Source organism: Lichenostomus cassidix, chromosome 9 (assembly GCF_008360975.1).
Source record: "Lichenostomus cassidix isolate B80296 chromosome 9, HeHo_3.0, whole genome shotgun sequence".
In the NCBI taxonomy this organism is placed as follows: Eukaryota; Metazoa; Chordata; class Aves; order Passeriformes; family Meliphagidae; genus Lichenostomus; species Lichenostomus cassidix.
The window spans coordinates 12161703-12189133 of record NC_139490.1 but is presented as its reverse complement, the minus strand read 5'-3'; the positions used below and the strand labels follow the sequence as shown (position 1 = coordinate 12189133).

Here is a 27431-nt window from a genome sequence, read left to right as displayed (position 1 = left end):
TTTTATAGACCCACCTTACATCCAAACATTAAAGATATTGTGTTGTTGGTACATGCTACTTTACAGTGGCATAGCATCGGAGAAAAGCAATCCAAGTTTTTTATGCTAGGAGACATTTTTTCAGACCCCGTGCACTTGAATCGATCCGTGACTGAGATTCCAGAAAAATGCCTCTGTAAGCGCTGCTTGCTGCCTGTCTGTGACATTTAATCTAGTCCATAGTGTTCAAAAATAAGCCTTTATATAAATAGGTTGAATCCTTCAGGAAAAAAAATGTTGCTTCACGTTAGAAACCAGATCTTATAAAAAAGGCAAAGAAAAAATCCCGTGTCCATTTTTAAAATTTTTGAGTCAGCTTTACATTGAATTACGTTAGCGCCAGCTTGAAGTGACAACTGTCTCCCGGCCCAAAGTAATACTCGGATGCTCTCAGCCAGAAGCCCGCGTTAGATCCAAGGCAGCTCCACCTGCTGCAGTGCAAGGACTGCTATCTCCTCCATGAAAACAGAAGCAACTCCAGCAGAGCCACTGCTCAGTGTGCGCTGCTTGCTTAGGGGAGGGGCGAGATGTTGCAGCAAGGGACTCGTTACACGGCCCGATAGAGATAAACCCAACGCTTCCTGCAAGGTGCTTTCGCACTGCACCAATGAGCATGTGAAAACCCATTTGAAAATCAGCTGGGTGGAATTATAAAACCGGGGAACGTCGTAAGCTTAACAGCAGGGAATTTGCTGATCTGCAATTTACGCTAGCTTTTTCAAGGAAGTGTCAGCAGACCACAAAATGAATGGCTCTGGGATATTTAATCCTCGTTTTCAAACATTAAAAATTCAAGGTTATTTGACACGTCAAAAAAAAATGTCTTTAATTGCTGAATAAAATTCCTAATGGTCTACCAAAAGTAATAAAGAAACAGCTACAGAAATACACGGATGCTCTCCAGCTTCAACACAATGAAATCAGAAACTGCTGGTTTTCCCTCTTCTCACTATGAAGTCATGAACACTCTGGACTATGCATTGATTTGATTATGAAGAGCTCTTGGTAAAGCATTTCAAACAACTGCTCATGTGAACACTTGAAACAGTTGAAGACAAAAAGATTTTTTACTTAGAACTGAGGTAAATACTGTCAGTCTTCTTAGAATTTGTTGTTCTTTGTTATGTGCTAACAAGTCTAAAATTTCTAAAATTGTTTGGTGTTTGTTTTTTAATCAAGCCCTATGGGATTCAAACTTTATTTCCTTTTTTACAAGTCAAGGGGTCTCTGCAGGATTTCAATCTATTTATGTATTTTTATAAATTGTATTACAGAATTTGATCCAAAACATGCCCCTCTGCAATTAGTCTGCTCTTGCACCATAAACTAATTTGCCTTTGCAAAAAACTTCAATAAAATAACATTAGCTATCATTTCTATTTTTTATTGCATTAAGCAGTATTGTAAAGAATTTAGGACAAGACTGTTCACTTAAGTTTATACCTGTAGCAGCTTTTTGTCATTTCCCTTTTAGTTCCTTTGGTTTACCTGATAAGCACCCCCTGAGATAGCAAGTTTAGTGTAGTGTAAAATTGCATCCACACTTCCAGCTCAGAAACTAGTAACTTCATGAATTATACTGAGACAGTCATCTTTATATAAATGTGCAGATTGATGAAACCAAAACTAAGGCAAGATGTCTGGAGAAAAAATGTGTAACTCAGCCCACAGTAAACCTCAAAATAAACTTCATTTGCATGAGGACCTCGTTCTTGGTAGACTCTCCAAGGATTACCGATGACAGTATTTCCATATTAATAAGCATAGTTTTCTTTCCACCATGTGCTGTGACCTACAATTTTTCACCAAATAGCCTTAGACATGATTTCCCGCAGTAGATCATCTTCTGCATGTGAGTGCAGTAATATGAACAGGACCAAAGGAAAAAATCTAACACTCAATTGTCACAGAAAAAGAAACAAAGAGTGTAAAAAACAAAAATGCACCTTCTTTGTCTAGATGAGTTAGATTACATTTTTCTTGCAAGAATATCCAAGGGCAATCTAAGTAGAACAGGATGACAGAGGAACCTAAAACCCATTTATGTCCCTTCTGCTGCTGGGGCTCACAGTAAATAGGCTCCTGAGTGAAGAAACAGGGCTGAGCACATCTAAACACCACTCCATCAGCACACATGGAGCAATGCACATGGGGAAGGAACACAGGCACAGAGTGCTGTCTCGTGCTAAACACAGCAACGTTCCTATCCCACAAAACAACCTTTTCTGTGCACCATGGATCAACAATCCATCTTACTTCCGTAGCTCTAATCACATTGTAATAACATAATTTCTCACTGAAATAACACACAAATGCATGGCAATTTCATGACAACAAATAAAGTCAAAGAGCCAAAAGCAGTTCTTGAATGTTGCAGAAATAGCTTTTTGTGATGCAGAAAATATAAGCTCTAATGTGCCATGGGCATAGAAGAATCAATAAGAGGAAGATACAGTCTACACATCCACAAAGGATTCCATCAGTAAGATACAATAAAGAAGAGAAAGCTTAAGTAACTTCAGGCAATTACATCTACATTGCTGATGAAGACCACATAAAACATCTGAATCTTTCAGCCATATATTTGCAGCCATAGATAAATAAATTGGTTACACTACAAAATCATCTTGACCTTTATACAAAGATGAAATTTTTTACACATTTGCCTGCCCACAAGCTTAAAAATATAATATTTAAGCTTATAAAATTAAAATATATTTTTACATATTTTGCTGACTAAATCATGAGATTTAACCATAATGAAGGTTTCACTTGTTCAAAACAATTGTGTTCAAAAGCTTTTAAAAAAAACAGTTGTTAACATGCTATATGTTCATATTTCAGAAAGGTTTATGTTCTCATATTGAGAAGCACATGAAACAGAACATTTCAGAGTCTACTTTTGAGCTCTGAAGAAACATATGCACACTTAATTATTGCTCTGATTCAAATTGAAGGTTGAATTAACATTTCAAAACATAAAAAATAATGTATTAACACAGTGACTAAGCCATTAATTAGAAGAATATGACCTTAACTCCTTAACTACCTATCACTACTCATTCCCAATTTATTAGTCTGTATTTCGTATTATCACATAAAAGCTTGAACTCCTACAGTCAGAGCTCACCATTTCCATGTTTCCTCAAAAAGTGTTCTGAATGAAAACAACTAGTTTAATCCTAACAAAAACACTACAAAAAATAAATGGTCTTTGTTTCAGGTTTTGTTTGAATGTTTACTTGGCAATAACCCATCTTTACGTATGGCTCCCACATGCACAATAAAAATACCCACCTCATTATGATCTTCAATTAGTGAGCAAGACTAATTTTGTTATCGTAAAATAAGAAAGCTCCTACTTCCAAGTCTCCCTGAGCACTAAGAATATGGGATAGAGAGAAACAAGAGCTATACAGCATCAAAAAAACATACACTATAAGACTTTCATAGAAACGTAATGCTTCAGTTCAGCACTTGCCAACTATTTCTGCTTGAACACAAGCAGTACCACTGTCATCGATCCATGTGTTCCACCTGTATCCTCAATACAACACACTTTAGGAAACAGCAATCTCATAGGCAGCACAACCTGGACATTTAATGAAATGAGTAGTGAAGGTCTAACACAACAAATGTACCAACTGTTCAAACTGCCACACCAAAGGGGAAAAGGCTTCATAATTCTTCAGACTGAAGGTGTCCCTTAAGTACCACTGCAGGCACCTGTCAAACTGGTGGAACTCAGGCTTAGGTGCCCCTTCCCCAGAGGCCTGAGCTGGTACACTTCTGGGATCTGTAATACAATCCAATTTAAAAAAATAAAAACCATTACTGAAATCTAATAAATTTATTTTATCCTCTCCTTTGCATAATTGTAGTCTGTAAGGTCTTCAAAGAGAACACAGAATTTCAAAATTATAAAGGTCTGCAAAAAAGCTTGGATGCTGGTTTAAGATTACCCCATACTAGCACAGAGCTCTAATGTAATGTCTGTAATGCTTTCTTACTCAAGAAGTAGTAATTTTATAAGCACTTTCTATAAGGCAAATGAAATCTGAACACTAGTTTGAGAACAACTGATGTCTGGTGCAAACTGCATCCATCAGCACCAGGAAACTCTCTGGCTCTGCAGTTCTTGCTCCCTGAAGTATCAGATGACCATCCAAGCCAGTTTTGAGAGAGTAGCCAAGAAATGTACTGCTTGTTCCTGCATGCTGCTAAACTGCCAAAAACATCATTTGCACCATTCTTTCGGGCAAAGAGGTTTATATGCTCAAAACACTGAGAGCTGAAATTCCCCTTCTAAAGGGCATCTTTAACAGCTCTCCATAGTTTAGAGACATCTTTTTGTGAGTTTGGCAGGTAAACGTTTGCAGGAGTTAAACCAGCAGCCATAGCTGCACCTCCAGTTCAGGATGCTGATGTGCATCTTCCTTTTTAAAAAGCTTAATAGTCTCATATACAAAATTTGCAAAATACAGCTGTCTGTGTCTTAAGTTTCCAAAACACTGAAGTATACCACAGTCTCATTAACTTCAGAAGGAAAGTGAAATGTTATTTGGAAAGAGGAATCTGATTAATAGTTGCCTTTTTTGTTTTTTTTTTTAAACTTGCCCTGCAATGGCATTTAAGCCCAGAATAGGTCCTATGAATAGAAACTTTTCAGTGGGTGTTTGTGATTTTTCTCCGAGTTTATTCCAAGTCTTAAATTGTTACATATAAGACAGATCTGGGACATCACTCCAATGAGGTCCTTCATAAGCCTTGATAAGTCAAGCCAAAACACAGACAAAATTGTTTCCCTTCCCAAATGAGTGAACATCACTATGGGCATTTGTATAATCTTGCTTTTGGAGTTCTTTTCAGTCCAAAACAGAGGAGGAAAATATAATGCCACATTGGAGAAAAAACCCAGAGGTGTCTGCATTATCATGTCTTCTATATGCAAAAATAATCAGGCTTCAAAATATGTGGTGACAGACTGAAGAGCGTTCAGACAACAAACTTCATGAATAACAGACTTTCCTGACAATTACCACTGCATAGAGGTCCTACATATTCCAAGTGTGATTTCAAAGATAGTTAATCATATCATTCACCTGTCAGTTCCTTCCTCTTAGTAATTCTAACATTACAGCTTAACTTCAGCCAAACTGACTGGAGGGATAGAGGTCTCTGAGGATATCCATCACGTGCAAGTTTCTTACACGTAGGCAGCAAGCATAGGAATTAATGCAAAAAGGTCCCCACCAAAGGAAGGGGAAACAAGCAAAACAGTAAGGCTGCCTAAGCAACAGCAAGCAGAATTTATATACTGAGAAAGGGGGGAATAAAAGAATTGGAAAGGGGGGAAAATCTGGCAAAATGCTATATAGGAGCTTATATTGAAACAGTAGCACAAAAAGTTATAGGTAGCCATGTTTTTTAAGGCAGGCATGAAGCCATTTCGTGTTTTGGAATTTAAAATGCCCCAAGTGAAAGATCTTCCTTTTCTTCTGATATTTTGAAAGTATTTTAACATTACTGGAACACGCTTTAAGTCTTTAGTTTTCACACAAGAAGTTCCTGACAGTGAGAGAGGTCACAGAATTGGCTAGCAATGACTATCATGAAAGCCAAAACTCAACGTTATTTTTTCCTAGCTAGAAACCACCAGAGTCAGGAGAACACCTTCAATACAGACTAAGAAATGACTGAAAATAAATGGTTCCTTTTGCAATACTTGAAGTTTGATCCAATAAAGACAGTGTACAATATCTGACTTTGTGTTAAATTCGCTGCAGAAAATTATTCCATTATATTGGCAACATCTCAGTGAGAGAAAGAAAAAAGTTACTGTGTTTTGAATTGACTGTACTGTGATTACAATACAATTCAACCACAAAATTCCTAAAATCAAAGTGTATTATATTGCTTCAAACATATTTAACATGTCCAGAAACAGTCCATTGTAGGTTGAGCCTGGATGATAGGTAAGCACCTAACCAGCCACTCATTCACTCACTCTCTCCCAGAGGGATGAGGGAAAGAATCACAAAGGCAAAGTCAAGAGGAGAAACCTCATATGTCAAGATAAATAAGAGGAAATAATTAAAAAGAGGAAAGAGGAAATAATTTTTAAAAAAATCAAAACCCAAACAACCACATATACAAGTGAGGCAAGCCAAATCACTAACCACCAGCAGATCAATGGCCAACTGCAGCAAAAGCCACTTCCTCCTAAATTATTGCTGAGCAAGATATTAAAATATATGGAGTATCTTCTCAGTCAGTTTGGGTCAGAGGCTCCAGCTGTATCCCCTCACAACCTCTTGTCCACCCCCAGCCTACTTGCCAGGGCAGTAGAGTGAGAAAACAAGAGGCCCTGACACGGTGTGAGTGCTATTCAGCAATAGCTAAAACACTGGCATGCTCGTCAACAGTGTGTCACAACCTAAAACACAGCACCATATGGGCTGCTGAGAGCAAAATTAACTCCATCCTAGCCAAACCTGGTACCAGTCTGACCTGAAAATTCCTTTGGAATTAAAAACTATGAGATCTTTGCATTCAAAAAACATTACTGAAATCACTCAAAGTCTGTGATTAATCTAAAGTTGCCTTTGATGTGTTGCTTCCATCTGTCCACACAGGAGAAAAAAGGATTTATATTCATATTCAGCCCTAAATGGTTCCATGGAACTCTCAAAAAGATTTCTAGTGAACAACAGACACTGAATGACAAAGATAAAACTGATAAACTACAAAAATCCCTCTGAAAGACCCAAAAGTTTTAGAGCATTGTCTCATCCCTTCCCCATACCCTCAATGAAGCTTTCACCAGTCTGTATTTGATGTGGATGGACTCTAATCTCAAGTGATAATTATCAGCCAAGCAAGGTTATACTCTCAAGGCTATACTCGGTGGGAAAGATCAAATCCACCAGCAAGCCATTAGCTGGAACTCCTCTCCACAGTGTCAACACCAGGCTGGAGCAAGGATGTAATTACACTCTGGACTGCTCCCTGTAGGACCCAGGCTGACTAGGCTAAGCATATCCTCCAAAACAGGGTGTTCCTTATGCACCTATTGGGCTTAAACAGAAGGCTGGTATGATTAAGACTGTCATGCAGGAACTATTGGAGGGGCAGTGTGATGGGAGGAAAGAGGGACAACATCTTTGAGGTTTATTCCAGTATGGATAACATGTGAAGATCCTTCAGTTACAGTAGAATTGCTCAGAATCTGAGTCCTCCTATCCTATCTTTTTGAAAAAGCCCCTTTAGGAGAAGCAGTTTTCTGTAGTCGAATACCTTCTAAATGGTCCATGCAAAGTAGCCACAAAAAGTAGATCTGCTGCTGAATAATTCACAAAGTATTAATAAAGCATCTGTGCCTCCCCTGGAAAAATAAGGGCAGACTGGTAAAAAAACAAATGAAAATGAGTGAGAGAAAATATATTAATACATGCTTTTTATCTGGTGAAGCCTCAAACTACTCCAGATTCATCTTGATAGCTGCTCATGCTTGCTTAACACCCCATCAAGAAGAGACTGCAATTTGACATATTTGGTGCTACATCAAAGCAGCAGAGCAGAACAGAGATGAGGCTAACAACCTCTCATGGCCAGGAGATGAAGTGCTTGCACAATACTAGTAACAGTGGGTGTTTTTAACTCCCCTGCTGGCAGTGAAAAGGTTGTTCCCAGAGACAAACGCAACTCAGTCCTCTAGTCCTGATGGTTTCAAAACATCAGGAAAAAAACTGATCACGTATCAATTATAGCCTGCTGAGATCAGGACAGAATCTAGAAAGCAGTGCTGTTCTGTGGATGCTCAAACACCTGCCATACATTTTGAGTACACAGATGACTGCCGCTAAGTTCTATTGTTTTCAAAAAGACTTTTTCATACAACGAAGTTGGTACAATGCTTAAAGGGGAAATGCCAATAGTTTATTTCTTATATCATTCTATCGAATCTAAACATTTCAAAACCAGAGATGACACCTTCCTCTAGATGGGAATATACTCACAATGATACTTTTTGACTGCTATAGATAAAAGCATTTGCTAGCCCACAGTTTTAATTCATTGCAATTCCATCACTTTCTCCATCTTAAAATGCAAATCATCTTACAGGCAAGGACTACAATTGCCATCTCAATCCAGGTGGTAAGGGTGCTGGTGATTTACACTTTGTTATTAAGTGAGAACAGATAAAGAAGGCTATTACTGTCTGCAGGTCATTGACTCTTCTGCCACTTTCTGGGAAACTAAAAGGTAAAGGGGAGAGATCCAAGAAAGCACAAAACAGACAGGCAGAGACCACATCTTGAAATGCTTCTGACAGGGCCTCATGAAGCAGGCAGGGCAGACAGACTGGGTTGAAAATTTGCTGGACCACCTGGCTCAAAAGGTGACTGATGGCACCATGCCTGGCTGGCAGCTGTGAGAAGGTACTGGGACAGGTAATGGGGCCTTTATTGCTCGGCATTTCCACTGGCTGCTGGCATGAGCACACAAAACACAGCCCAAGGAAACCAACATGTGACACTCCACTGCTGAAGTGGCCGATGCAAGACACTTCAGAACATTTCTGGGCCAGAAGACAGCCCATGAAGCACAAGGAGCTGTGCTGAGTTCTGCAGCAAGGACTAAACAAATCCATGCACTGGTACTGGGAATAATAGCTGTACTGAGATGCATCTAATACTTATGTGGGACAGCAGGCTGAAGGGAAGCCATTAGCAATTTAGGGTAGCATTGACACTGCTAATAAGTTAGTATCCCTTCTCTCCAGTTTTTAAAAAGTATTTTTCAAAGTGTTTCTGCTGCTTTTAGCAGATTCATTCTCCTATGTAACGCTCATTAATACGGTCACCAGTGCAGTAACAGTTTCAGAACTTGCAAGTAAGGAGAAAATAACTTAATTAAGCTGAAAAATAGAGTTAGGGAGTGAAGGTTATAACTGTAAAAGCTGAAACCACTAATTACAACTTAATCACCATGACAGAACAGCTTAAGCAAGAAGTGTGGTGACTGTTACTTGATCTGAACTTGAGCTCCACAAAGGAATCTCAAATCACATTTTCTTATAGCAGGTTGAATTACTAAATGCTTGTTAACATAAAATAATTATTCTAACAGTAAGAATTATTGTCAAATTAGAACCAAACTTAGCTAAGAATTCAAGTAGTGATGCATTAAATACTTTATTATTACCAAGTGGCATTTCCCTGACCACAAGCAAACTTTAAAATCATCATCCTGGACTCAATGCTACTTATCGACCCCAGAGCTCCTGCATATTAATACATGTTTCTAAACACAGCATTTCAGCAGGAATCTAGGGCAACACAGGCACCAGTCCTTAAAAAACACCAGCAGCTGTTGGCAAACTAATTGCACAACTGTTCAAAACAGAGTTTTTCTTTTTAGTATGTTTTAGCAAGATGCAAGATGCTACAGAAAATAGCACCCTACTTCAGCTTTGAAATTACTTCAGTTAGGACCCAAATACCTGAGTAAATGTGACATGTTATAGCTAATGTAGGTCATTCTCCACTTCTTCCTCCCGTCTGTTGCCTTTAAAACACCTAGAAAATAGCACCTCAACAAAAATTATAGAAAGGTTTTTAAACCATCAAGTGGAGCAAAACTATTAGATCAGAAAAAAAAAAAGAAAGAAAACCAGAGAGTATTACTTTTCTGTATAATTTTGAGAGAATCATAAATCTTGCCTATTGGAAACATTTCTGATCATCTCATCTGATAAAAGCCACAAAAATAAGAAAAATTACAGGGAATAACATCAAGGATAAAGATACTCAGTGGCTTCTGTTTGAGAAGACTTAATTGACAAAGCTCTTCATCTTATAAAGCAAACAGCTGAGTTGGGAACATAACACTCAATCTTTGAAAAGATGAATGGCATAGAAAAGACATATAAAAAGCAACTACTAACTATTTAAGACAACACAGGCATTAGCAGACAATTAAATTACCCAGCAGACATTAGAAAGCAAACAAAAGAAAGTACCACAGAACTCATTGCCAAGGATATCAAATAAAGGAAAAGAGCAAATGAACAAACCAAAGTCTTATAAAAATGTGTAACTGTGACGACTATCTCAGGAAACTTTCATACACTGCCTGGTGGAGTAGGACAGCAACTGAAATGGGCACTGGTCCTTCATTACAATCATCAAATAGAATCATTAGAGCTGCAAAAGACCTCGAAGTTCATCAGGTCCAACCATTAACCAGGCACTACCATGTTCACCACTAAACCATGTCCCCAAGTACAGCATCCATGTGCCTTTTGAACGCTTCCAGGGATGGTGATTTCACCACTTCCCTGGCCACTCTATTCCAATGCCCAACCATCCTTTCCCTGAAGAATTTTTTCCTAATATCTAACCTAATATCTTAAGATGAATTTTTTCCTAATATCTTAAGATGAATTACCAGTCATAACTGGAAGGAATCCACAAAGCTTACCCACAAGTCCAACTCCATTTTTAAGGTGTAATTGTACTCTGAAGGATTCAATTTGTATCACCTATTACCAGAACATCTGAGATTCAGCTCAACTCAAGGCTTCCCCTAGGCATTGGGGAATAGTTATTTGGTTAAAGAAATGCTGATATAACAACAAACGGGAAAAACAGAAAGGGGAAAGGCAAAGGGAATGAAAATGACAAAAAGCTGAATGCACTTGCACACTGCATTTTTAGACACTGCAGTGCCAGGCAGTGTCTAAAAATGCCATACAACACAGAATGCAGGCAAGAAAGTTTTCACATTCCTTGTATGGGTTTTTTGATGCTATAAGGGAAGTCATCACACAGAGCTGGAGTCACTTCCATAGCACTTGGATTGCTGAGGACACACAAGTTTAAATTAAGAAAGGAAGAGATACAAACAATACTTGCCAGAGTTTTCAAAAGCCCTCTCAGACATTCCTTAGAAAAAAGCAGTGATCACCAAAATAAAAATGGTTTCATGTTGCCCATTCTCATATTACTGAAATTCATTACCTAGGCTAATGAGGGCTGGGATAATCCAATTTTAATTAAAATTGCCACATGCATATATTTATATTAGGGATGTGGATAAATATTAGCTGTATGAAGGAATTCCCAAAATAAGTTGGGGATATAAAAAAAATGTAATATCAACATGATTTTACAGCTTCATGATCAGCACACCAACAAATTCATATCAGCTCTGTAGTCTGTAAGTTAACACTTCATTTCTTTCTACCGTTCAAGAGAACATCCTCACATACTTCAAATGTCAGAGGGATAAGGAAGCTTTGCAAATCCTCAGCAGGAGATCCCGGCATTGTCCTGGTTTGTTAACCTGAGCAAAGCACACTGAACACAGCAGAGGGCAGCAGCTCTCCACTGCCACTCGAAAGCACTTCCCTGCTTGCAACAGCAGCATTTAAAGGTAAGAAAGCAAACCACTAAAGATGAGAGTATATTCCTGCTTCTGAAGTCTTCGTTTTACAGAAGCACACTTCACTCTCTACAAAGACCAAAAAATTCACTATGACATCCAAGCATCAGATCTGAACTAAAAACAAAACCAGATAAAAAACAAGTTGATACTATCAGAAAGGTTTTAATTTCCTTCATTACAGTCACAATCTGGTGCCCAAGTTGTTTCAACGTGCTGGTTATAAACTGCAGTACATTGGTGAGCTGGTGCACAAAACCTAATTTTTATTTGAGTCCCTAGATGAACAGATGAAGAAACATTTTAATTAGTGGTAGAAAAAGTAAAGGTTTTCATATTGCCAGTTAACAGTCACAGAGTAGAAACAATCCTCTTTTGAAATTAACTTTCCTGTTTAGAGCTATCAGATATATACTTTTACAATCCCTGTGACAGTAGAGATACATTAGAATATGCTACAAACGGTGCTTAAAGGATTTGAGATGACTAAAAATCCTCATTTTTGGATCCAACCCAATCTGAAGCTTTTCATTCAAAATGCAAAGCAAGAGAGATTTTTCTGCTAGGTCTCTCACACAACCTAAATACATAATAAACAATTTATTATGATCTTTAAAATCATCTAGCTACATCATAATGTGCTTGTGTTATCTACATTATTGTTATAAAAGACTTTTAATAACTAATTACTTTAGCAGCAAGGATCCTTTTGATTTCCAGCTTTAATTCATTTTGGCTTAATTCTTAATCTTCCCATTTTGGCATCATTTCATTTGAAAAGTCACTACCATCTTTTGGGTTTGGAAACATATTCTCCAAGTCATCAAGACTAACTCTTCCATCTTCCCCCCACCTCCCTCCTTCCCAGACAGCACTTCCCTCACCACTCTAACAGTACTTCCAGCTGTGTATGAGCAATTTGCAGTGGCTCTTATATAACACTGTAAAACAGAACTTTTCCATCTCCTCTGAATACCCTGATGGTCTCCAAAGAGTATTTCAATCAATCAAAATAAGTTCAGGAACACAGTTATAAAGACCATGCAGCTTCTAGCCCAACTACAGACTTCTTTCTAGTCACCTGAATTATAGTTCCTGGCCTAAAACCAGCTGTGGACATCAGATCCTGTAGACAACCTATTAGGAAGTTAGGAAATAAAGAAATTGATCCATTTCTCAGCATACAAGTGACGTTTATTTCCAGGAAAATTTCTACAAACAGCTTTTAAGATGCATTTATTAATAATAGATCACTAAGTTAACTACTCAGTTAACTACTTAGTTGGATCACTAAGTTAACTAAGTATTCCCCAGCCATTTCCTTAGCCTGAAGGAAGATGACACTCAGAAGCTGAGAAAGATTTCATGTAATAAAACAGTCCTCCTTGAGTAACTGAGTAGCCTTCTTGAGTAACTGTTATTATAGAATTTAATTACAAATAGCAGAAAGGTGATTTGGTTGAGGACTCTTTTTAGAATGAACTGCAGCAGCAGCATCACTTTGCACTGCTAAATTATGACAGAAGTTTCTTCTTCATGTTGAGTCTGGAGGTTTTTTTGAGGAGAATTGTACCTGAAGTAACTAAACTAAAGCTAAAGCAACCAAAGTAGATCTTTCAGACTCAGTCACGTGATTAATAGTTGCATTTTACCACATATGAACAGCTTGGTTTTGGGTTTGGTTTTTTTTTTTCCAAATAGAAAAATAGCAGACTGAAGAACATGAAAGAAGTCTCCTTTTGGGTAAAACACTTACAAAAACATACAGGAATATACTACAAGTCAAATGTGCACACTTTTGCATTACTGCATATTTCCAAAGAAATAATGTGTGTACAAAAGTGAAAGGCTCTTTTAATTACAGGAGAAAAATGGACCAAATTCATCATTATAACAGTCTAAGGACTTCAACAGAGCTATTATATAGATGAACAAAGTTGAAGTGCGACACTGCAAGAGGGGACTGTTCCATCCCAGATTCAGTGCTACCACATGTCACCAAGCCAGCAGCTGGGCAGCTGGAAAGCCCAAGTCAGAAGAGCCTTTGGAGTCTGCTTAAGAGAAAAGCTCTGGAGCTTGAGATACAAGATGTGCAAGTGGTGTGTCACCTGCACAACATGCAAGCAAAGCGCTCCTCAGCAGTGGTGTCTTCAACAGGTAATAAAGGCACCCCAAATGCAGGTGGGTAAATGTAACTACCACACATTTTTTCCAACAGGCAAAAAAGAATGGCCACAGAGGAATGAGAATTCCCTGCAGTGGTGCTCCATCTCAATGGCACATTTGAGAGATCTGTGAATGGTGGCTGGCACATGAAGCCCTGCCAAGACAAGGAAAGAGCAAAAATGTCCTCAACATATGTTAATTGTGGGCACAAGTAAAGTCACTGTTAGAGCACAAAGACTAAAAGAAGGAAGTAATTCTTGTTCTAATGTTTTCACAGTGTGGAGGGTGGGGAACCATTCTTCCAGGCAATATGGGTTTGTCACTAAAACCCCCCAAGGCCTGTTCATTCTCTGTTGGGCATTTAGATGAATTCAGAAAATGCTGATGATTCCTGCCCACACTGACCTTTAAGACAGCAGTTCTCAGTTATACTTTTAGTATGTATTAGAATTTCATTAAAGTGTGTCCTTCCCTCCTCCAAACCAAGATGTGTATGGTGTTCAAAGAAACATATCTTAAAAACACACAAACCTAACAAGGCTGAATATCCTTTAAATTGTGATGGTCTCCACCTGAATATGTTTTTAATATTTTACTTTTTCTGGTCTGGTAAATACCAGTCCTAGGAATGAGATTCAAGTAATGTTATTCCCACTTATGAAAGTATGAGTAATATCCCCTGACAAAACATCAGACTATGATTAAGCCTCAAATAAAGTGCAAAAACACCCCTCATGTTAACAAAGCCCTGGTGCAATGCACTGCATTGACAAAAGAAGTGATCAGGCACAGTGCTGGCTAGTAAAACAAATCTGACTAGCAGCATACCAGATAATCAGCCAGTGAGCTCAGCCATCCTGAAATCTCACTTCAAATAAGAGAGGAAGCCTTTTGGGGTTTTTGCCATCAAGAAATCTAAATAGCTCTGTCTACTGAAGGAATCGTGTTGGAGACCATATGCCCAATTACGAACAACCCTACATTTATTCACCCACTGTTTTCTCCCACTGTTTTCATTACAGCAGGAAACTATGCCAAAGTTGTTCTCTCTAAGGGTCCAGTTCCATGAGCAGCAGCCAAACTGAGCAAACAGTTTGATTCTGCTGCAGAGAGAATCACTGTTCTTCTCACCTTCTCCTTCCAAAAGTGTTGAGCTGTGAAGTCTTATTATTTTACCTGCCTTTTCACAGGCATGAGTCACTTTAACTGCTCAACAGTTAACCCTCCATCCCAGCAGCTATCTTTCCATAGGTCTAGTGCTTGTTTGACTTTTCCATGAGCTGTTTTCACTCCATAGGCAGCAGAAAAGCACACAAAGTTCTACCAGCTTCCTAGCAGGCGAGCATTGAACAAAAAGGGGTAGAAACATTCTCAGTAGCAGCAACTGGGTTTCACTGTTACTCATGAAGCCACAGATTGAATTCCTCTCCTATAGTAAACAAGGACAGCAAAGCAAAAGTGATCAGGAATGAATGTTTCACCACTCTGCTGTCATTAATCCTACCTGGAAAATTAGTCAGGTTATGATCATCAGCTCTGAAATAAACCCACACAGTTCTGGGCAGGCAAATGGAGTTGTAAAAATGCTTTGAAGGGGTCTTATTTGTAGGACTGATTTCAGAAAGTTATTCTCCTCTTTTTACTACTGTATTCAGCATCTCCAGCCTAAACATATTCCACACCATGTTTTCAGATACAGTCCAAGTGCCTGGTGCAATAACCAAATATAACTGATTTGTCACTTATTTCTAGTATTAATTAGCAGCTTTTACATTCAAAACAGAAGGAGAAATAAGTACAAATACACATAACGATACAAGAGCTTCATCTAAGATTCATCAGCTTCATATAAACATCTCAAGTGCATGGTATCCAGTTTCCCCAAGCACACAAACTTCAACAAATAAAAACATCACTGATGCCTGCATGAATAACTGCACAATCCTAATAACTTCTGGGCTATCAATTAAATGACCCTGTATACTTGCAGCCATTTAGAAAGAGCAAGCAAACACAAGTAAACAAAGATTATCTTAGAAGATGCTCTGTCATAGAAGCAAACGCCACAGATTTATACCTTTGTTTTGTATTCTATGTGCATTTTGATGAGACTAGATAATCCACTTAAGGGAGAGCCAAAGAATACTATAGAGAAAGTGCCTCTGGCTCAGGAAGTTCTTGAGTCTTAACTGCTGTTGGTTGGGAAAATACCAAATAACATGTTAACAGCAAGAGAACTCTGAAATCCAGCGAATCCCCTTAGAAAGACATTAAATGCAGAACGCATATTATATCCTTGTAATCAATACATGGTAAGACCGTAAACTTCTACTAATAATTTGCCTTCAGTTAGTCTATTTTCTCATACTTTCTCATACAGCTTTCCAGATTTTGCATATCAAGTCTCTTCATCATTTCCTTCATCATCACTCTCTACTACCTGCATCACACTTGGTGCCATCAGTTATCACTTTCAAACATATTTATCTTCAAAACTCAGAGAAGCCACTTTCAGTTCCATCCACAGAATCCAAAATACAGTATTTCTTAATTTCTTTAGTTACAACCTCTAGAATTAACCACCAGATTAGAAACATGACCCCCTGCCAAAGTTTATTCTATATATTAAAACTTCAGCTTTTTAAAGAGCTGTTCACAACCACAAATACAGGCAGTTGGGGCATTGTTTCTCCTGGCATGACCACAAACTCAGTATTCTCTGCTTGTATTCCTCACTGGTTTTGTCAAATACCCTTTAAGCCCAATATGGCAAACATTCCTCACACACTTGGTCTCCTATTCCACAAGAAAGCTGGCCAATCCTTTAAACTGCAAACAACCATCCTTGATTTTGACACTTCCCAGCCATCTAGTAGGCAGCTGTTTCTTTGGCATTGCATTATACGTCAAGCTTACGTGCAAGAGCAATATCATACCATCTGCTGATGCTGCCAACATTAGAGCTGCACCATTTTTTTTCACTTCCCAAAGCTTTTATGACTGATTCTGCACCCTTTTATTCAACACTGTGACCAGATGACATACCAAAGTCAAGTGATTTACTATTAGCACTATTCAGCTGGCTCACTAGATGACTATGATTTATCAATCAAATATGCTTGTAAAGCAAATTGATTTTAGTGAGGACATGGAATGTTAGCAAAATGAAGTCCTTGGCCAAAACCCATGATGACACATCATTCACATGTGCCAACTTGGAAGGGCTGTTGTGTACTATTAAGTATTAAAAGTATTTCTCAAATTTTCAGAGTAATAATTTCCCATATAACTCATTTACATCTTATCTACAATTTTAAATTCATAATTCTGTATTTTGTTCCTCCACTTAAGAAAGCAAATTCCTTTGGGCACACCAAGTAATTTCTCCATCAAATTTATACACAAAAGCTTAGCTTTTAATTGTTTCTATTTTCACGCAATTGCCTCTCACATTTTATTTCCTACCAACATTGAAGCTTTCAAGTTTTATGCGCACAGTACATAACACAGAAGGTTCAAACTTTCATTGCAACCTCTCTTTATGTTTCTCCAAACACTTGTTAGACCTGGAATATAGGATCAAGTACACTGGAAAACCACCGAAGTGGTCACTTGGCTGAAGCACAATGAAGAAAGGTTCAGGGGACTGGGCTTGCTCAACCCAGAGAAAGGCACTGGGCAGGAGCTGCTAACAGCCTTCTCCTGTCTAAGAGGAGACACAGGAGAAACTTGGCCCTTGTGCACAGCAGGAAGAGAGACAACTTTAGATTGATACAGGCTGAGAAGGTTTACAAAACCTAATCAAAGCCTTAAGTGACCTGGTGTAAGCTGATGCTGCCTCTGCTTTAAGCAGATTCCACACAATTAATTTGAGGCAAATTCTAAAAACTGACTATGAAAACAATGGGACTGACTTACAGTGAAATGTACAACCAAGTGAGGAAAGCTGCAGGTATCCCACAAACTCAGTGTCACCTTTCCCACTTCAGCCATGCTGGCTGCAGCTGTGCTCCTGTGGTCAGGCACCTTGCAGTTCACCCAGAATTTACTGAGGTCTCACAACTTGAGTTTGACAACTTAGGAAAAAAACATTCATCTTTCTCCGTTAGTAACAGGTTGATACATCATTTCCCCTCTCCCAAAATACTGGAGTTTGGCTACTGTCAGAACCAAGGACTGGACCGCACTGATACTGCTCTGGTGCAGTCCAGGCAGGATGCTTCTCAGTATTTTGAAATAAAAATGGTACAAAACAATTGTTTTTTCACACTTGTCAGGCTAGACATATTATTTAAAGCTATTTTAGATCACTGTCATTTTAAATTCAACTGCTTTACTGAAAGTATACTATGGAACAAAGTTAAGAATGACTGCTCAAAAATTGCTTTTTCTGGAAAAATCAACGACTTTTCATAGTCTGTATTTTTAAGTGCCATGAACTCATTTAAAACTGTGACTTAAATAAAAATCATTACTGTAAGCTCAGCCCACGTGCCTGCTCTTAATAGTATCCATGGTTGCAGTGATGCAAATTTGCCTACCTACATCAAACCAATGTGCCCACATAAGGAGGAAAAAATACTGTATTAATCAGTATTCTTTGCACTAGATTTGGACAAAGTAAACCAGTTTGAAGTAAACCTTTGAAGACAATACAGACAATTAGTTTAGGGACCTGTTCACCTATTGTGACTAGATCTGAATTCTGAATTAAGCAGAACAGTAATATCAAAGATCAAATTATGAGAGATTTCTCAAATCCATTAGAAAATTCATCTTGCTGGCCAAATTCTTCTCTTCCCTAGTCAGAAATAAAGAGTAACAATGAATTGTTTCAAATACTCCTCCACTGAAGGTCGAGAAAGGGGAAGCATTTAACATTTTTACTAATCCTATCATACAATACATTAATGCTGATTTCAAAATTGCCTGACTTACATGCATTGATTTTCCTTGATATTTGGAATAAAGGTTTATGCACAAAACCAAGGAACATACTTTTCATTAGACAAGGACATCTGAGTAATCAGATACACACATGTACACAGGGAAGCACACAGTTCTTTCTTTTCTGATCCCCACTTTAAAGTAACAGCTTTAGTTGAAGCTACAAGGTACTACAGCAGCATTTAAATAAATGAGGCCAAAACTTCACAAGAAGCAGGCAGGAAGGATTAAGTGCTGATAACTCCAGGTGGAAATGCACCATCACTCTAAGCCCATGTAAGACTACGCTGTCCAGAGATGATCTCTCCCTCTCCTGTGCCACATTTCTGTGAGCGTTTCTGTCAGCAGTCTCACTTTCTTAGTACCCATAGAACTAGCTTAATCATACTAAAACCCAACTTTTTTCACAGAATGTTTTGTTGGCTTAGCTTTTCCTATAAATTGTCCTTATGCCCTTAGACAAATAGTTATGTGAAGGTGAACAAATGCACTAAATAAACTGAAGTTGAGCACTTTAGTCATAAAAATGACAGCCCTGCCTCTCCCTTTTCTAAAACGAGTAAAACAAAATTAAGGTACATATTCATGTAACTGAAATGAAGCAATTAATATCCAATTGCAATCTCACTGTACAAGAAAGAATATTCTAAAATAAATAAAGCCAAAATGCCACAAATTAATACCACTCAAACATAATTTAAAAGGGTATGTTTCACTTCCAAAAAAACTGTGACAGTTCAGACACCAAAAAGACTCTTTTGCTCGTGAGAGACAAGGTTATTTCACTAATTCCAGTTAGCCTTTGCTTCCTTATTTCAAACAATCCAGGAAGCATCTTGATCTTTTCTTTTATTAAACCTATCATTAAATCCACCTAATATTCTCAAAGATGTTCAATTTTATTCTACTTCTTGAGAAAGTTGTTTGTATAAGCAAGTCTTATGATTTCAGATTATCCACAAGAATGCCAGAAGTTAAATCAGTTTGTTGAAAAAAATTAGCAACTCTTTCAATATCCAGGGAAAGGAAAGCAATACAGAACAATTTTACCACTTGAAGAAAAATAAAAGCCTCCAAAAAACCAAACTTACCAAGTCAATATTTTACAAACACAGTACTAAATTATTACGTTTATGCATCAGATTTTATCTTTAGCAGTTACAAGTGGACTACATTGAAAACAAACTTACAAAAAACTTTATCCTAGCACAGAAGTAATGACACTAAGTTATCTGGGTGTCTTCATCTCAAAGCAGCAAGATGTCAAAATAATAAAACATCTTGAAATATATCCATCCCTAACATGACTTGCCAGATTCATCTCTTCTCTTTGATGATTATTTTAAACATGTCCTGATAAAGGTTATGTAAAACATCATTTGAAATTTCTTATTCCGGAATAAAAAGCAAACTACTGTTTTAGCAAATTTAAAGAGAGCGAATTTTTACAAAAGAGCGTCTTACTGAAGATTATGAAAAAATCATTCCACTACACTTTTCAATATGTGCATAATTAGCTCTTCAAAGAATTAACATCTATGATTGTTCTTAGCAACAACTACATAATTTATTTTGACGATCTGTGCAGTTTCAAGTTTTTTAAAAAATCAACAATAGAAAACCATCAAGGCATTTTCATTACAGGTAGTAAAAACTGAAAGAAAGATTCAACAAGAACTTCTAAGATTGTAGGCATTCATCAAAAGCTTTATCGTCTTACCTTTGTTGTTACAATGCATAAGCAATCCATCGTTTCAGCATAGCAGGTATATTTCCAAACATTTAAAAGGTTTATTTTCAGTCACAGCTAAACACCATCTCAACAGAATGCGAAAAAGCACACTTATTTAATAGTCAAAACAGTTGAGTGAGTGCCAGGTTTCCCTTTGGATTCATTCAGAGGTAGAAACACCGTGGAGAAAAAGCAGCAGGCTAAAATACAAATGCTTTAAGTTTCATGAAAAATTCTTAACCTATTTTGCTTATCTATGTCTGAAAAACTTAAACGTATCCTTGAAAATATTCTACAAAAGATGTCAAATCCTGTTCCATACCAGTTAAGTACCTCCTCGTATTCTATTTCATATACTCCTCTGTCAGGATTACCTAACACATGAGCATCACAGGGAATCATTTGATGAAATGCAATACAAAATTATTTTATGGCAAAAAATCTCAATTCAGCTTTTCTTAGCTGGTTACAATTTCTAAAATGAAGCGTTTGTTCAAAAATAGTTTTGGTTGCAAACAAGTATTTCTCCTCTAACGTCATTTCAGCATTTGCAGACTGCAAAATAACTGATTTCCTAAGCAGTAATGAATGGAATATTCCATGTAGATCAGGGAGAGAAGAAAGTGGCAAGGAAAGAGTAATGCATATTGCAAGAGGAATGCTATTTTGAGCCTTGAATTAACCTAGAATTTCATTTCCTTTTGTAAGCCTGTAATGCAGTGACAAGGCGAAGTTTGTATGCGCAGGCATTGTCTTCTCAGCCTAATTAGCACAGCTGGGAAAAGCCTAACATTTGGGCACAAAAACCTCCTGTGTACTCTGAAACACTAACCTGACAGTTCCATACTTTGGTAAGAACCTTATTACATTAATTTCCCACAAGAGGCATTGAAAGCAGCTCATAAACTCAGTTTGCACTATCTTGTCCTATTAGGTCCCCCACTAACACCTTTGCTGCAAACACAATGAAATATATGGAAAAAATTCAATAAGTAATTTGAAGCTATAAAATCTTACCTGCCTAATTTTGCTTTTACCCCAAGATATACAACTGACTGTATTTTGCATCCAGACAACTCTGGAATATATTGTGTATCTAGAGCACTTTTTTAAGCTTTCTGCAACTTTGCTCTGCTTGATTCCCCAGCCCTTCCATATATACTGGGAGAAGTGGTGGGGAGGGGGGTGATCTGGTGTATAAAGAAACTAATCTTTCCAAAATCACATATTTCATTTTGTGGGCAGGTGATATCTTTATAGGACAAACTTGAATGGAATTTTAAGGTAAATCTTACACCATTTAACCACCAAGACGATGATTTTCACATTGTGTGTCCAAGCCAAGCCAGAGATATTTTTTGTTTTTACACTGTCCATAAAATCTGTGAACAATTTCTGCTGTGAACACCTAGGTGAAGTTCTCACTGCTACAAAGCATCAGTGGGAAAAATAAGCATCTTCCAGACTGCTGAAACTGGCTGAACCCAGACAGAAAGCTAAAAGTTCTAACTTCAAAGAGCAAAAAAGCACAAGTTAAGCTGACAGAACATCTCTGTGTCAGAAAAGGGAGTGGGATTACTTTCATAGCTGAGTGCACACAAGGTACCCCACAAAGAAATTATTCTTGCATTTTCCATGTCTTCTTCTGGGAAAACTGTAAGGTTCAGAGAGATTAACAATGTGCAGTGCAAGTATCCAAAAAGTTAAGGAAAACCAAGGATACACATTTTTAGGTCACTTGGCACATGTCCAGCGTCTAAGCCAGAAACATCTCCGATGACTAATACAAGACATGCAGGCAGTCCAAATGTACATTTCTTGCACAAACAGCTCTAGGAACTCCAACAGCACATGGAGACTTGGCTTGTCCCTCATGCTCTGTCCATAAAGGGCAAAGATTAACAACACCTCTTCACCTAAATTTCTCCCAGCCACCTTGGTTCAAGACTGGGCTTCTGCAGACTAATCCTGGCTACAACTACCTTATGCTCAGAATCAAGCACTTTTATTCTCAGTTCTTTTTGTTCTCTTGCCTTCTTTGGGATGCTTTCAGAACTAAGCATCATTATCATATATTTTTCCTCTCCCACTCGCCACCATCTTTCCAACAAGACCCAAGACCCAGTAGTCCTGTCATTTTAAGCACAGAACTTCCTTCAAGTTGCCAATGCAGACTATGAGACGTAGAAGAGACTTATCCAAAGAGGTGAGGAAAAAGCAATTTTTTGCTGAGGATGTGTGGATCAGGCTGCTCATCATAAACAAGCACATGAAACCCTTCAGAGCAGACAGAAAGTCATCTCATAACAGTGTGCTTGAAAAGTAGTAACCCATGCACTGCACAAATCAGAGCAGGATGTACAACCAAAGCTGCATTAGAGCTCTTTACCAAGCACTGCACCACTATGATGGATTAAAAGTATAACTACTGCAATTAAACAATTGTATTGTGAGAAGCAACAAAGATATTAAAGAGCACATCAAAACTTGACGCAAAGTCATGAAATGCATGAAAAGTCATCCTTTCATGCACTGAAGAGTAAGATGTTTCCACATAGTGCTGTTAATCATTAAAATAATTATTATTCCACTGAATTTGTGAGAAACATTGTGATCTCTTCAATGTCATTCGTTCTTATTAAAAATACATCTTTCTGTCCTGTCAGCTCCAAGTCATCTCAGTAATAATCAGTAACAACTATTTTATACAGCTTGGCCAGAAGCAAAAAGTGCATTTCCATTCACCACTATTCATGGCATTAATATTAAACAAAGGATTATTCTCATGTGAGAAACACAATGGCAAGAGATGGGGATTTCTTGCCTTGAATTACTTATGAATTCTCTCAGGTTATGTTTGGCAGGCACTTTTTGTACCTTCACAGGCTTATTCTTTTTCCAGTGTGAGAGATTCTATCTACAAAGTCACCAGATAACTAAATAAAGAAAAATTCCTGCACAGATAAACTATGCATAGCAATAAATCACACAAATGAAAACAATGCTTTGGAAAATACTGATTTTGCAGATAAATGATTTCTTCATCTATCCACAAATCTAACAGTGCATGTGGTTATTTAAATGCTAATTTGCTCTCTGTTTCTATGAGAAAAGCCACATAACACAGATCTGTCACAGGTGTAACCAGAGGAGCAGGCTCAGCTCAGCTTCACAAGGGCATGTCAAATGCCCAACCTCAGCATATTTGAGAATACATATCAAAGACTCAGTAAAGATCAAGCACTATCATCACTGCAAGCATTTTCTCAGCTACTTTAGTACAGAAAGCACTAAAAGTGTAAGATGTCATCACTTATCTAGCTACCTTTGAACCTGGCTGCAAGATGTAATTATTACAAGTTTATAAAAAACATAATTAGATTTTTTAAAAGGTGGACTCATAAGTTGTCTATTTACTTCTAAATTAAGAAATTTAGAAATAGCAGGGCTTTATTGCTTGTGTACACATCTTGAACTGAACATGGGGATTTTGATTATTTGCTTATGCATTCACTTTGACCAGACGCCTGCCCCTGGAAGATTTTTCAGCTTCAGTTCAAGACTTACATTCTTTTCTTTGTACAAAGAGTCTGGATTTCAGGAATTGAAGACAAAATACATAGCAAGCCAAATACCATTTCCTCACTGTAAAGTCAACACAAAGAAAGCAACGAAGCTCCTGAGTAACCCAGAACTGTGCTAGGTCCTGAAATAAAATAAGCACATCATGTGTGCAGAGAAGTTGGTATAAGTAATGGGCAATACACACATACAGATACAAGCAGAAAGGACCAGTACAATAACAAGGAGCACAACAATCTGATGTAGCACATCATCAAGCTAACCAGTACTGAATCTTTATAAATACTAAAGCAAAGAAGGTATTTGAACATAGTACAATAAGTTGAGGATTTTCAGAAGAACAGCTTGTTATTACAACAGGTAAGAATAACTTCATAATGTCCAGGTGAAGATATTGCAGTCAAAATTCAGAAACAGAAAAACAAAACTAGAGCATTCTGCACTTTAATAATACACTCCACAAATGCAGGTATCTCCTCACAAGACTTCCTCTAAGATCCTGATTAACTGTGTGATGCACCATTCCATTCTGAACACAAACTGCTACGGACTAAACACAGATTTCTTCATTGCACTAGAAACCAGACATCCAAAATTCTTTCCTCCAGACTACATCAGCCTATTTTATTAAGAAGTTACACAAAACTATCACAATCTTACAAAGGTTAAGGAGACATTACTGGTTGCTTTGTAAACAAAGCCAATTCCCATACTGTAGGTGAAAATGAGGTTAGCTTAACTTTAACCCTTTTCAAAATATTCACATTGACAGATACTGAGCAAAGCGAACACAAGCCTGAAGCAGGTCTTAACAGCAAAGGAGGCAAAGAGGAGCTGCATTAACAGAAACATTTGGGGCCCCAATACAAGGATTTTGATAACCTGGACCAAGCTCTGCAGAGGACCATTTAGACAGTGAGAGGATTTTCAGAAGACTTGACCCTTAAAGAGAGGATAAGGCCACAGGGCTTGTTTAAGCTTGGACAAAGAGTTCAGCAGAACCTAAAAGTAACCCTCCAGTACCTATAGTGGGGTAATCTAGAAGACAAAGCCAAGTCCATGCTGCATGATGGAAAAACCCTAGAAATTAAAATTTCTGTCTCAATTTATTTGTAATCAAAAATAGGGTGAAGCTTTTATCAGCATGAGGATAGTCAAGCATTGAAACAGATTGACCAGAAAAATTTTGCATATCCCATTCTTGAGATTTTCAAGACTTAGCTGGTCAAAATCCTTTGCAATGTAACTGACATCATAGGTGATACTGAATTATTTTGTAATTGCAAGATGTTTAGCGAGTTTCCTTTCCACTCTACCTTGGCATCAAATTTTAGCTGAAATTGCAGACAGATCAGCTGTTTCCTTACTTCCTATTTTGCTTTCTTTGTATGAAAAAAGAATTTGGCAAAAGGCCCTAGAAGAGAGTGAGCTTGCCAGTCTCGACGTGCCAGACACTAAACACATGGTCTTGTGCAGATAGATGGGAAAGCCAGAGATCAGACCAAAGTTCTTCAGACACTAGTACTCACTAAATACAAAGGTATCCTCATCCAGCTCTAAGAGACTCCAGATTGAGTACCATGTCCTAAGGCAAAAAATTTCCTTCGAGACATTGCTCAGTGGGGTTTTTTTCAACATCTAAAATCAAATTATTTGGCTACTTTTAAATTTGAGCTAATCAGCAAACATCTTAACTTCTCTGATTTAAAACAATCACAATACTGAAACAGAACCTACGGAATTAAAGATTAAAAAGAATGTCATAAAACTGCTATTCCTTTAGCAATACACTACTCAATTAGGTCAGAGATTCCTTGCAGTGATTCAAGTTTTGCTGTGTGTTTGTCAAACAGCAAGTGTCCGACCTACAGATGGCACCACAGATCACAGCAAACAGCTCCCGGAGCCGCTCTGCTCTCACAGCGCCGAGATCTGGTTTCAGATTTGTTCACTTTGCCAGGCACATTTGAGCTCAGTATTTAATACACACGAGGAAAAGGGATGAACCATTCGTCCTTTTCAGATTGCATGTATACTTTTTTTTTAACTACTTCCCAGTACTGAAAGGATTAACATTCCTTTCCTGCTTTATCACTGTCTTGAATCACATTTTTTTTTTTTTTAAAGGGTTTTTTTTCCCCCCCATCATTTTGTACTGGAAATTGAAACAAATAAAACTGTTAAATAACATTCCAGGAAATATAGAGCATGGAAAAGAAAACAGATCGCTGTGAGCAGGAAAGCCTGCAATCTGTAGCTCTGACTTTCCCTAATACACAACCTATGGGGATTACAAACTCCAGTCTTTGGATTCAGAAGCAGGAAGGAAAAAACAGAACTAGGCTATGTGCCATTAGAAGTCCTCAAGCAACCTAAGCTTGTATACCACTATTCTATGTATATACACAAGCACACATTGCTAAAAAGTCATTCCCAAAGTCAGCTGTGTAGAAAGTTCTTGTAATTCAATCCTTAATCTCTTTAGGGGAGCATTATATTCCCACTCTCCAGCAACTCTCACATATACCATCAAAGTGTCAGCTGGAGGAACACTCATTTGGCCCACAGTAACTACAGCAAAAAAAATATCAGCAAGGTAAAAGAAACAGGGTTGAAATATATTACTTCAAATGCTAACAATGTACAAGCATGAAAAAATACATCCCATTCATATCACCTGCAGACTCATCAGCCTGGCAGGACACAGAACACAGTTAAAATAATCTCAAAGTGCATACAGCATGCCAATCTGTTTGTGTCTGGTTAATGAACTAACACTGAACTGGACAGCAGCCTTGAAAGTCTGAAAATAGAGAACTTCTTTTAAAAAAGCCAGCTACGAACAAAATCAGATATACTAAATTCAAGTCCCCCCCAGTGTCTAGTAAATTTCAGCAAGCAAAACAAATCATTCAAACACATGCTGTACCGGAATTATTATGCCCTTGGGTTGATTAAAACCAAATAAAGAATAACTTTTCAAAAAAACCCTAAGTAGCTAAAAAAGCATTGCTGAAACAAAAAGTGCATTAAGCATTAAAACACAAATTTTCACATACTACACATAGCAAGTATGTGGAATATAAACTGTTAATATGTGAGAATTTCTCCTCATAATTTTTATTAAATTTTGAAATATTGAGGGAAATGCATTTTTTCAGGTATATAAAGAAAAAAACCCAGTCACTGAAGAAGAAAGAATTAAGGTCAATAAAAATGTACAAGATTATATGTTTATGTAACAATTGTCATATGTATTTGAGAGCTAAACTAAGACATTCTGATAGACTAGAAAAAAGAAAATGAAACCAACCCAAACTACCACTTTTCAAAATTGTTCACCTTACAAGTTCACAGAGAAACAATATTCTAACTAATGAAATACAAAGTAACATTTACTGTAAATGACAGACTGGGAGAAACGCTTGCTTTCAATTTCACATGAAGTGGGATCAACACCAATATAAGCAACAATGTTTTTAGATACTGGAAGTAAATCTAAAATCTGACTTTCATA

The 27431-nt window shown here is 37.6% G+C and overlaps 1 protein-coding gene across 11 annotated transcripts in view; it reads right to left on the bottom strand.

The window, feature by feature from the left end:
• DLG1 (discs large MAGUK scaffold protein 1) overlaps positions 1 to 27431 on the bottom strand; it is a 143804-nt gene that overhangs the window by 98374 nt on the left and 17999 nt on the right. Inside the window, exon 1 of one of the 11 annotated variants that reach the window (XM_085069473.1) lies at positions 20321 to 20842. The exons of 9 other annotated variants lie outside the window; for them this stretch is intronic. In XM_085069473.1, the coding sequence (XP_084925599.1) occupies positions 20321 to 20350 (30 nt within the window). In that variant the 5' untranslated portion in view covers positions 20351 to 20842. Of the gene's footprint in view, positions 1 to 14; positions 490 to 20320; positions 20843 to 27431 lie in introns of those variants that run through there. One more of the 11 variants, XM_085069470.1, reaches the window with a different exon arrangement.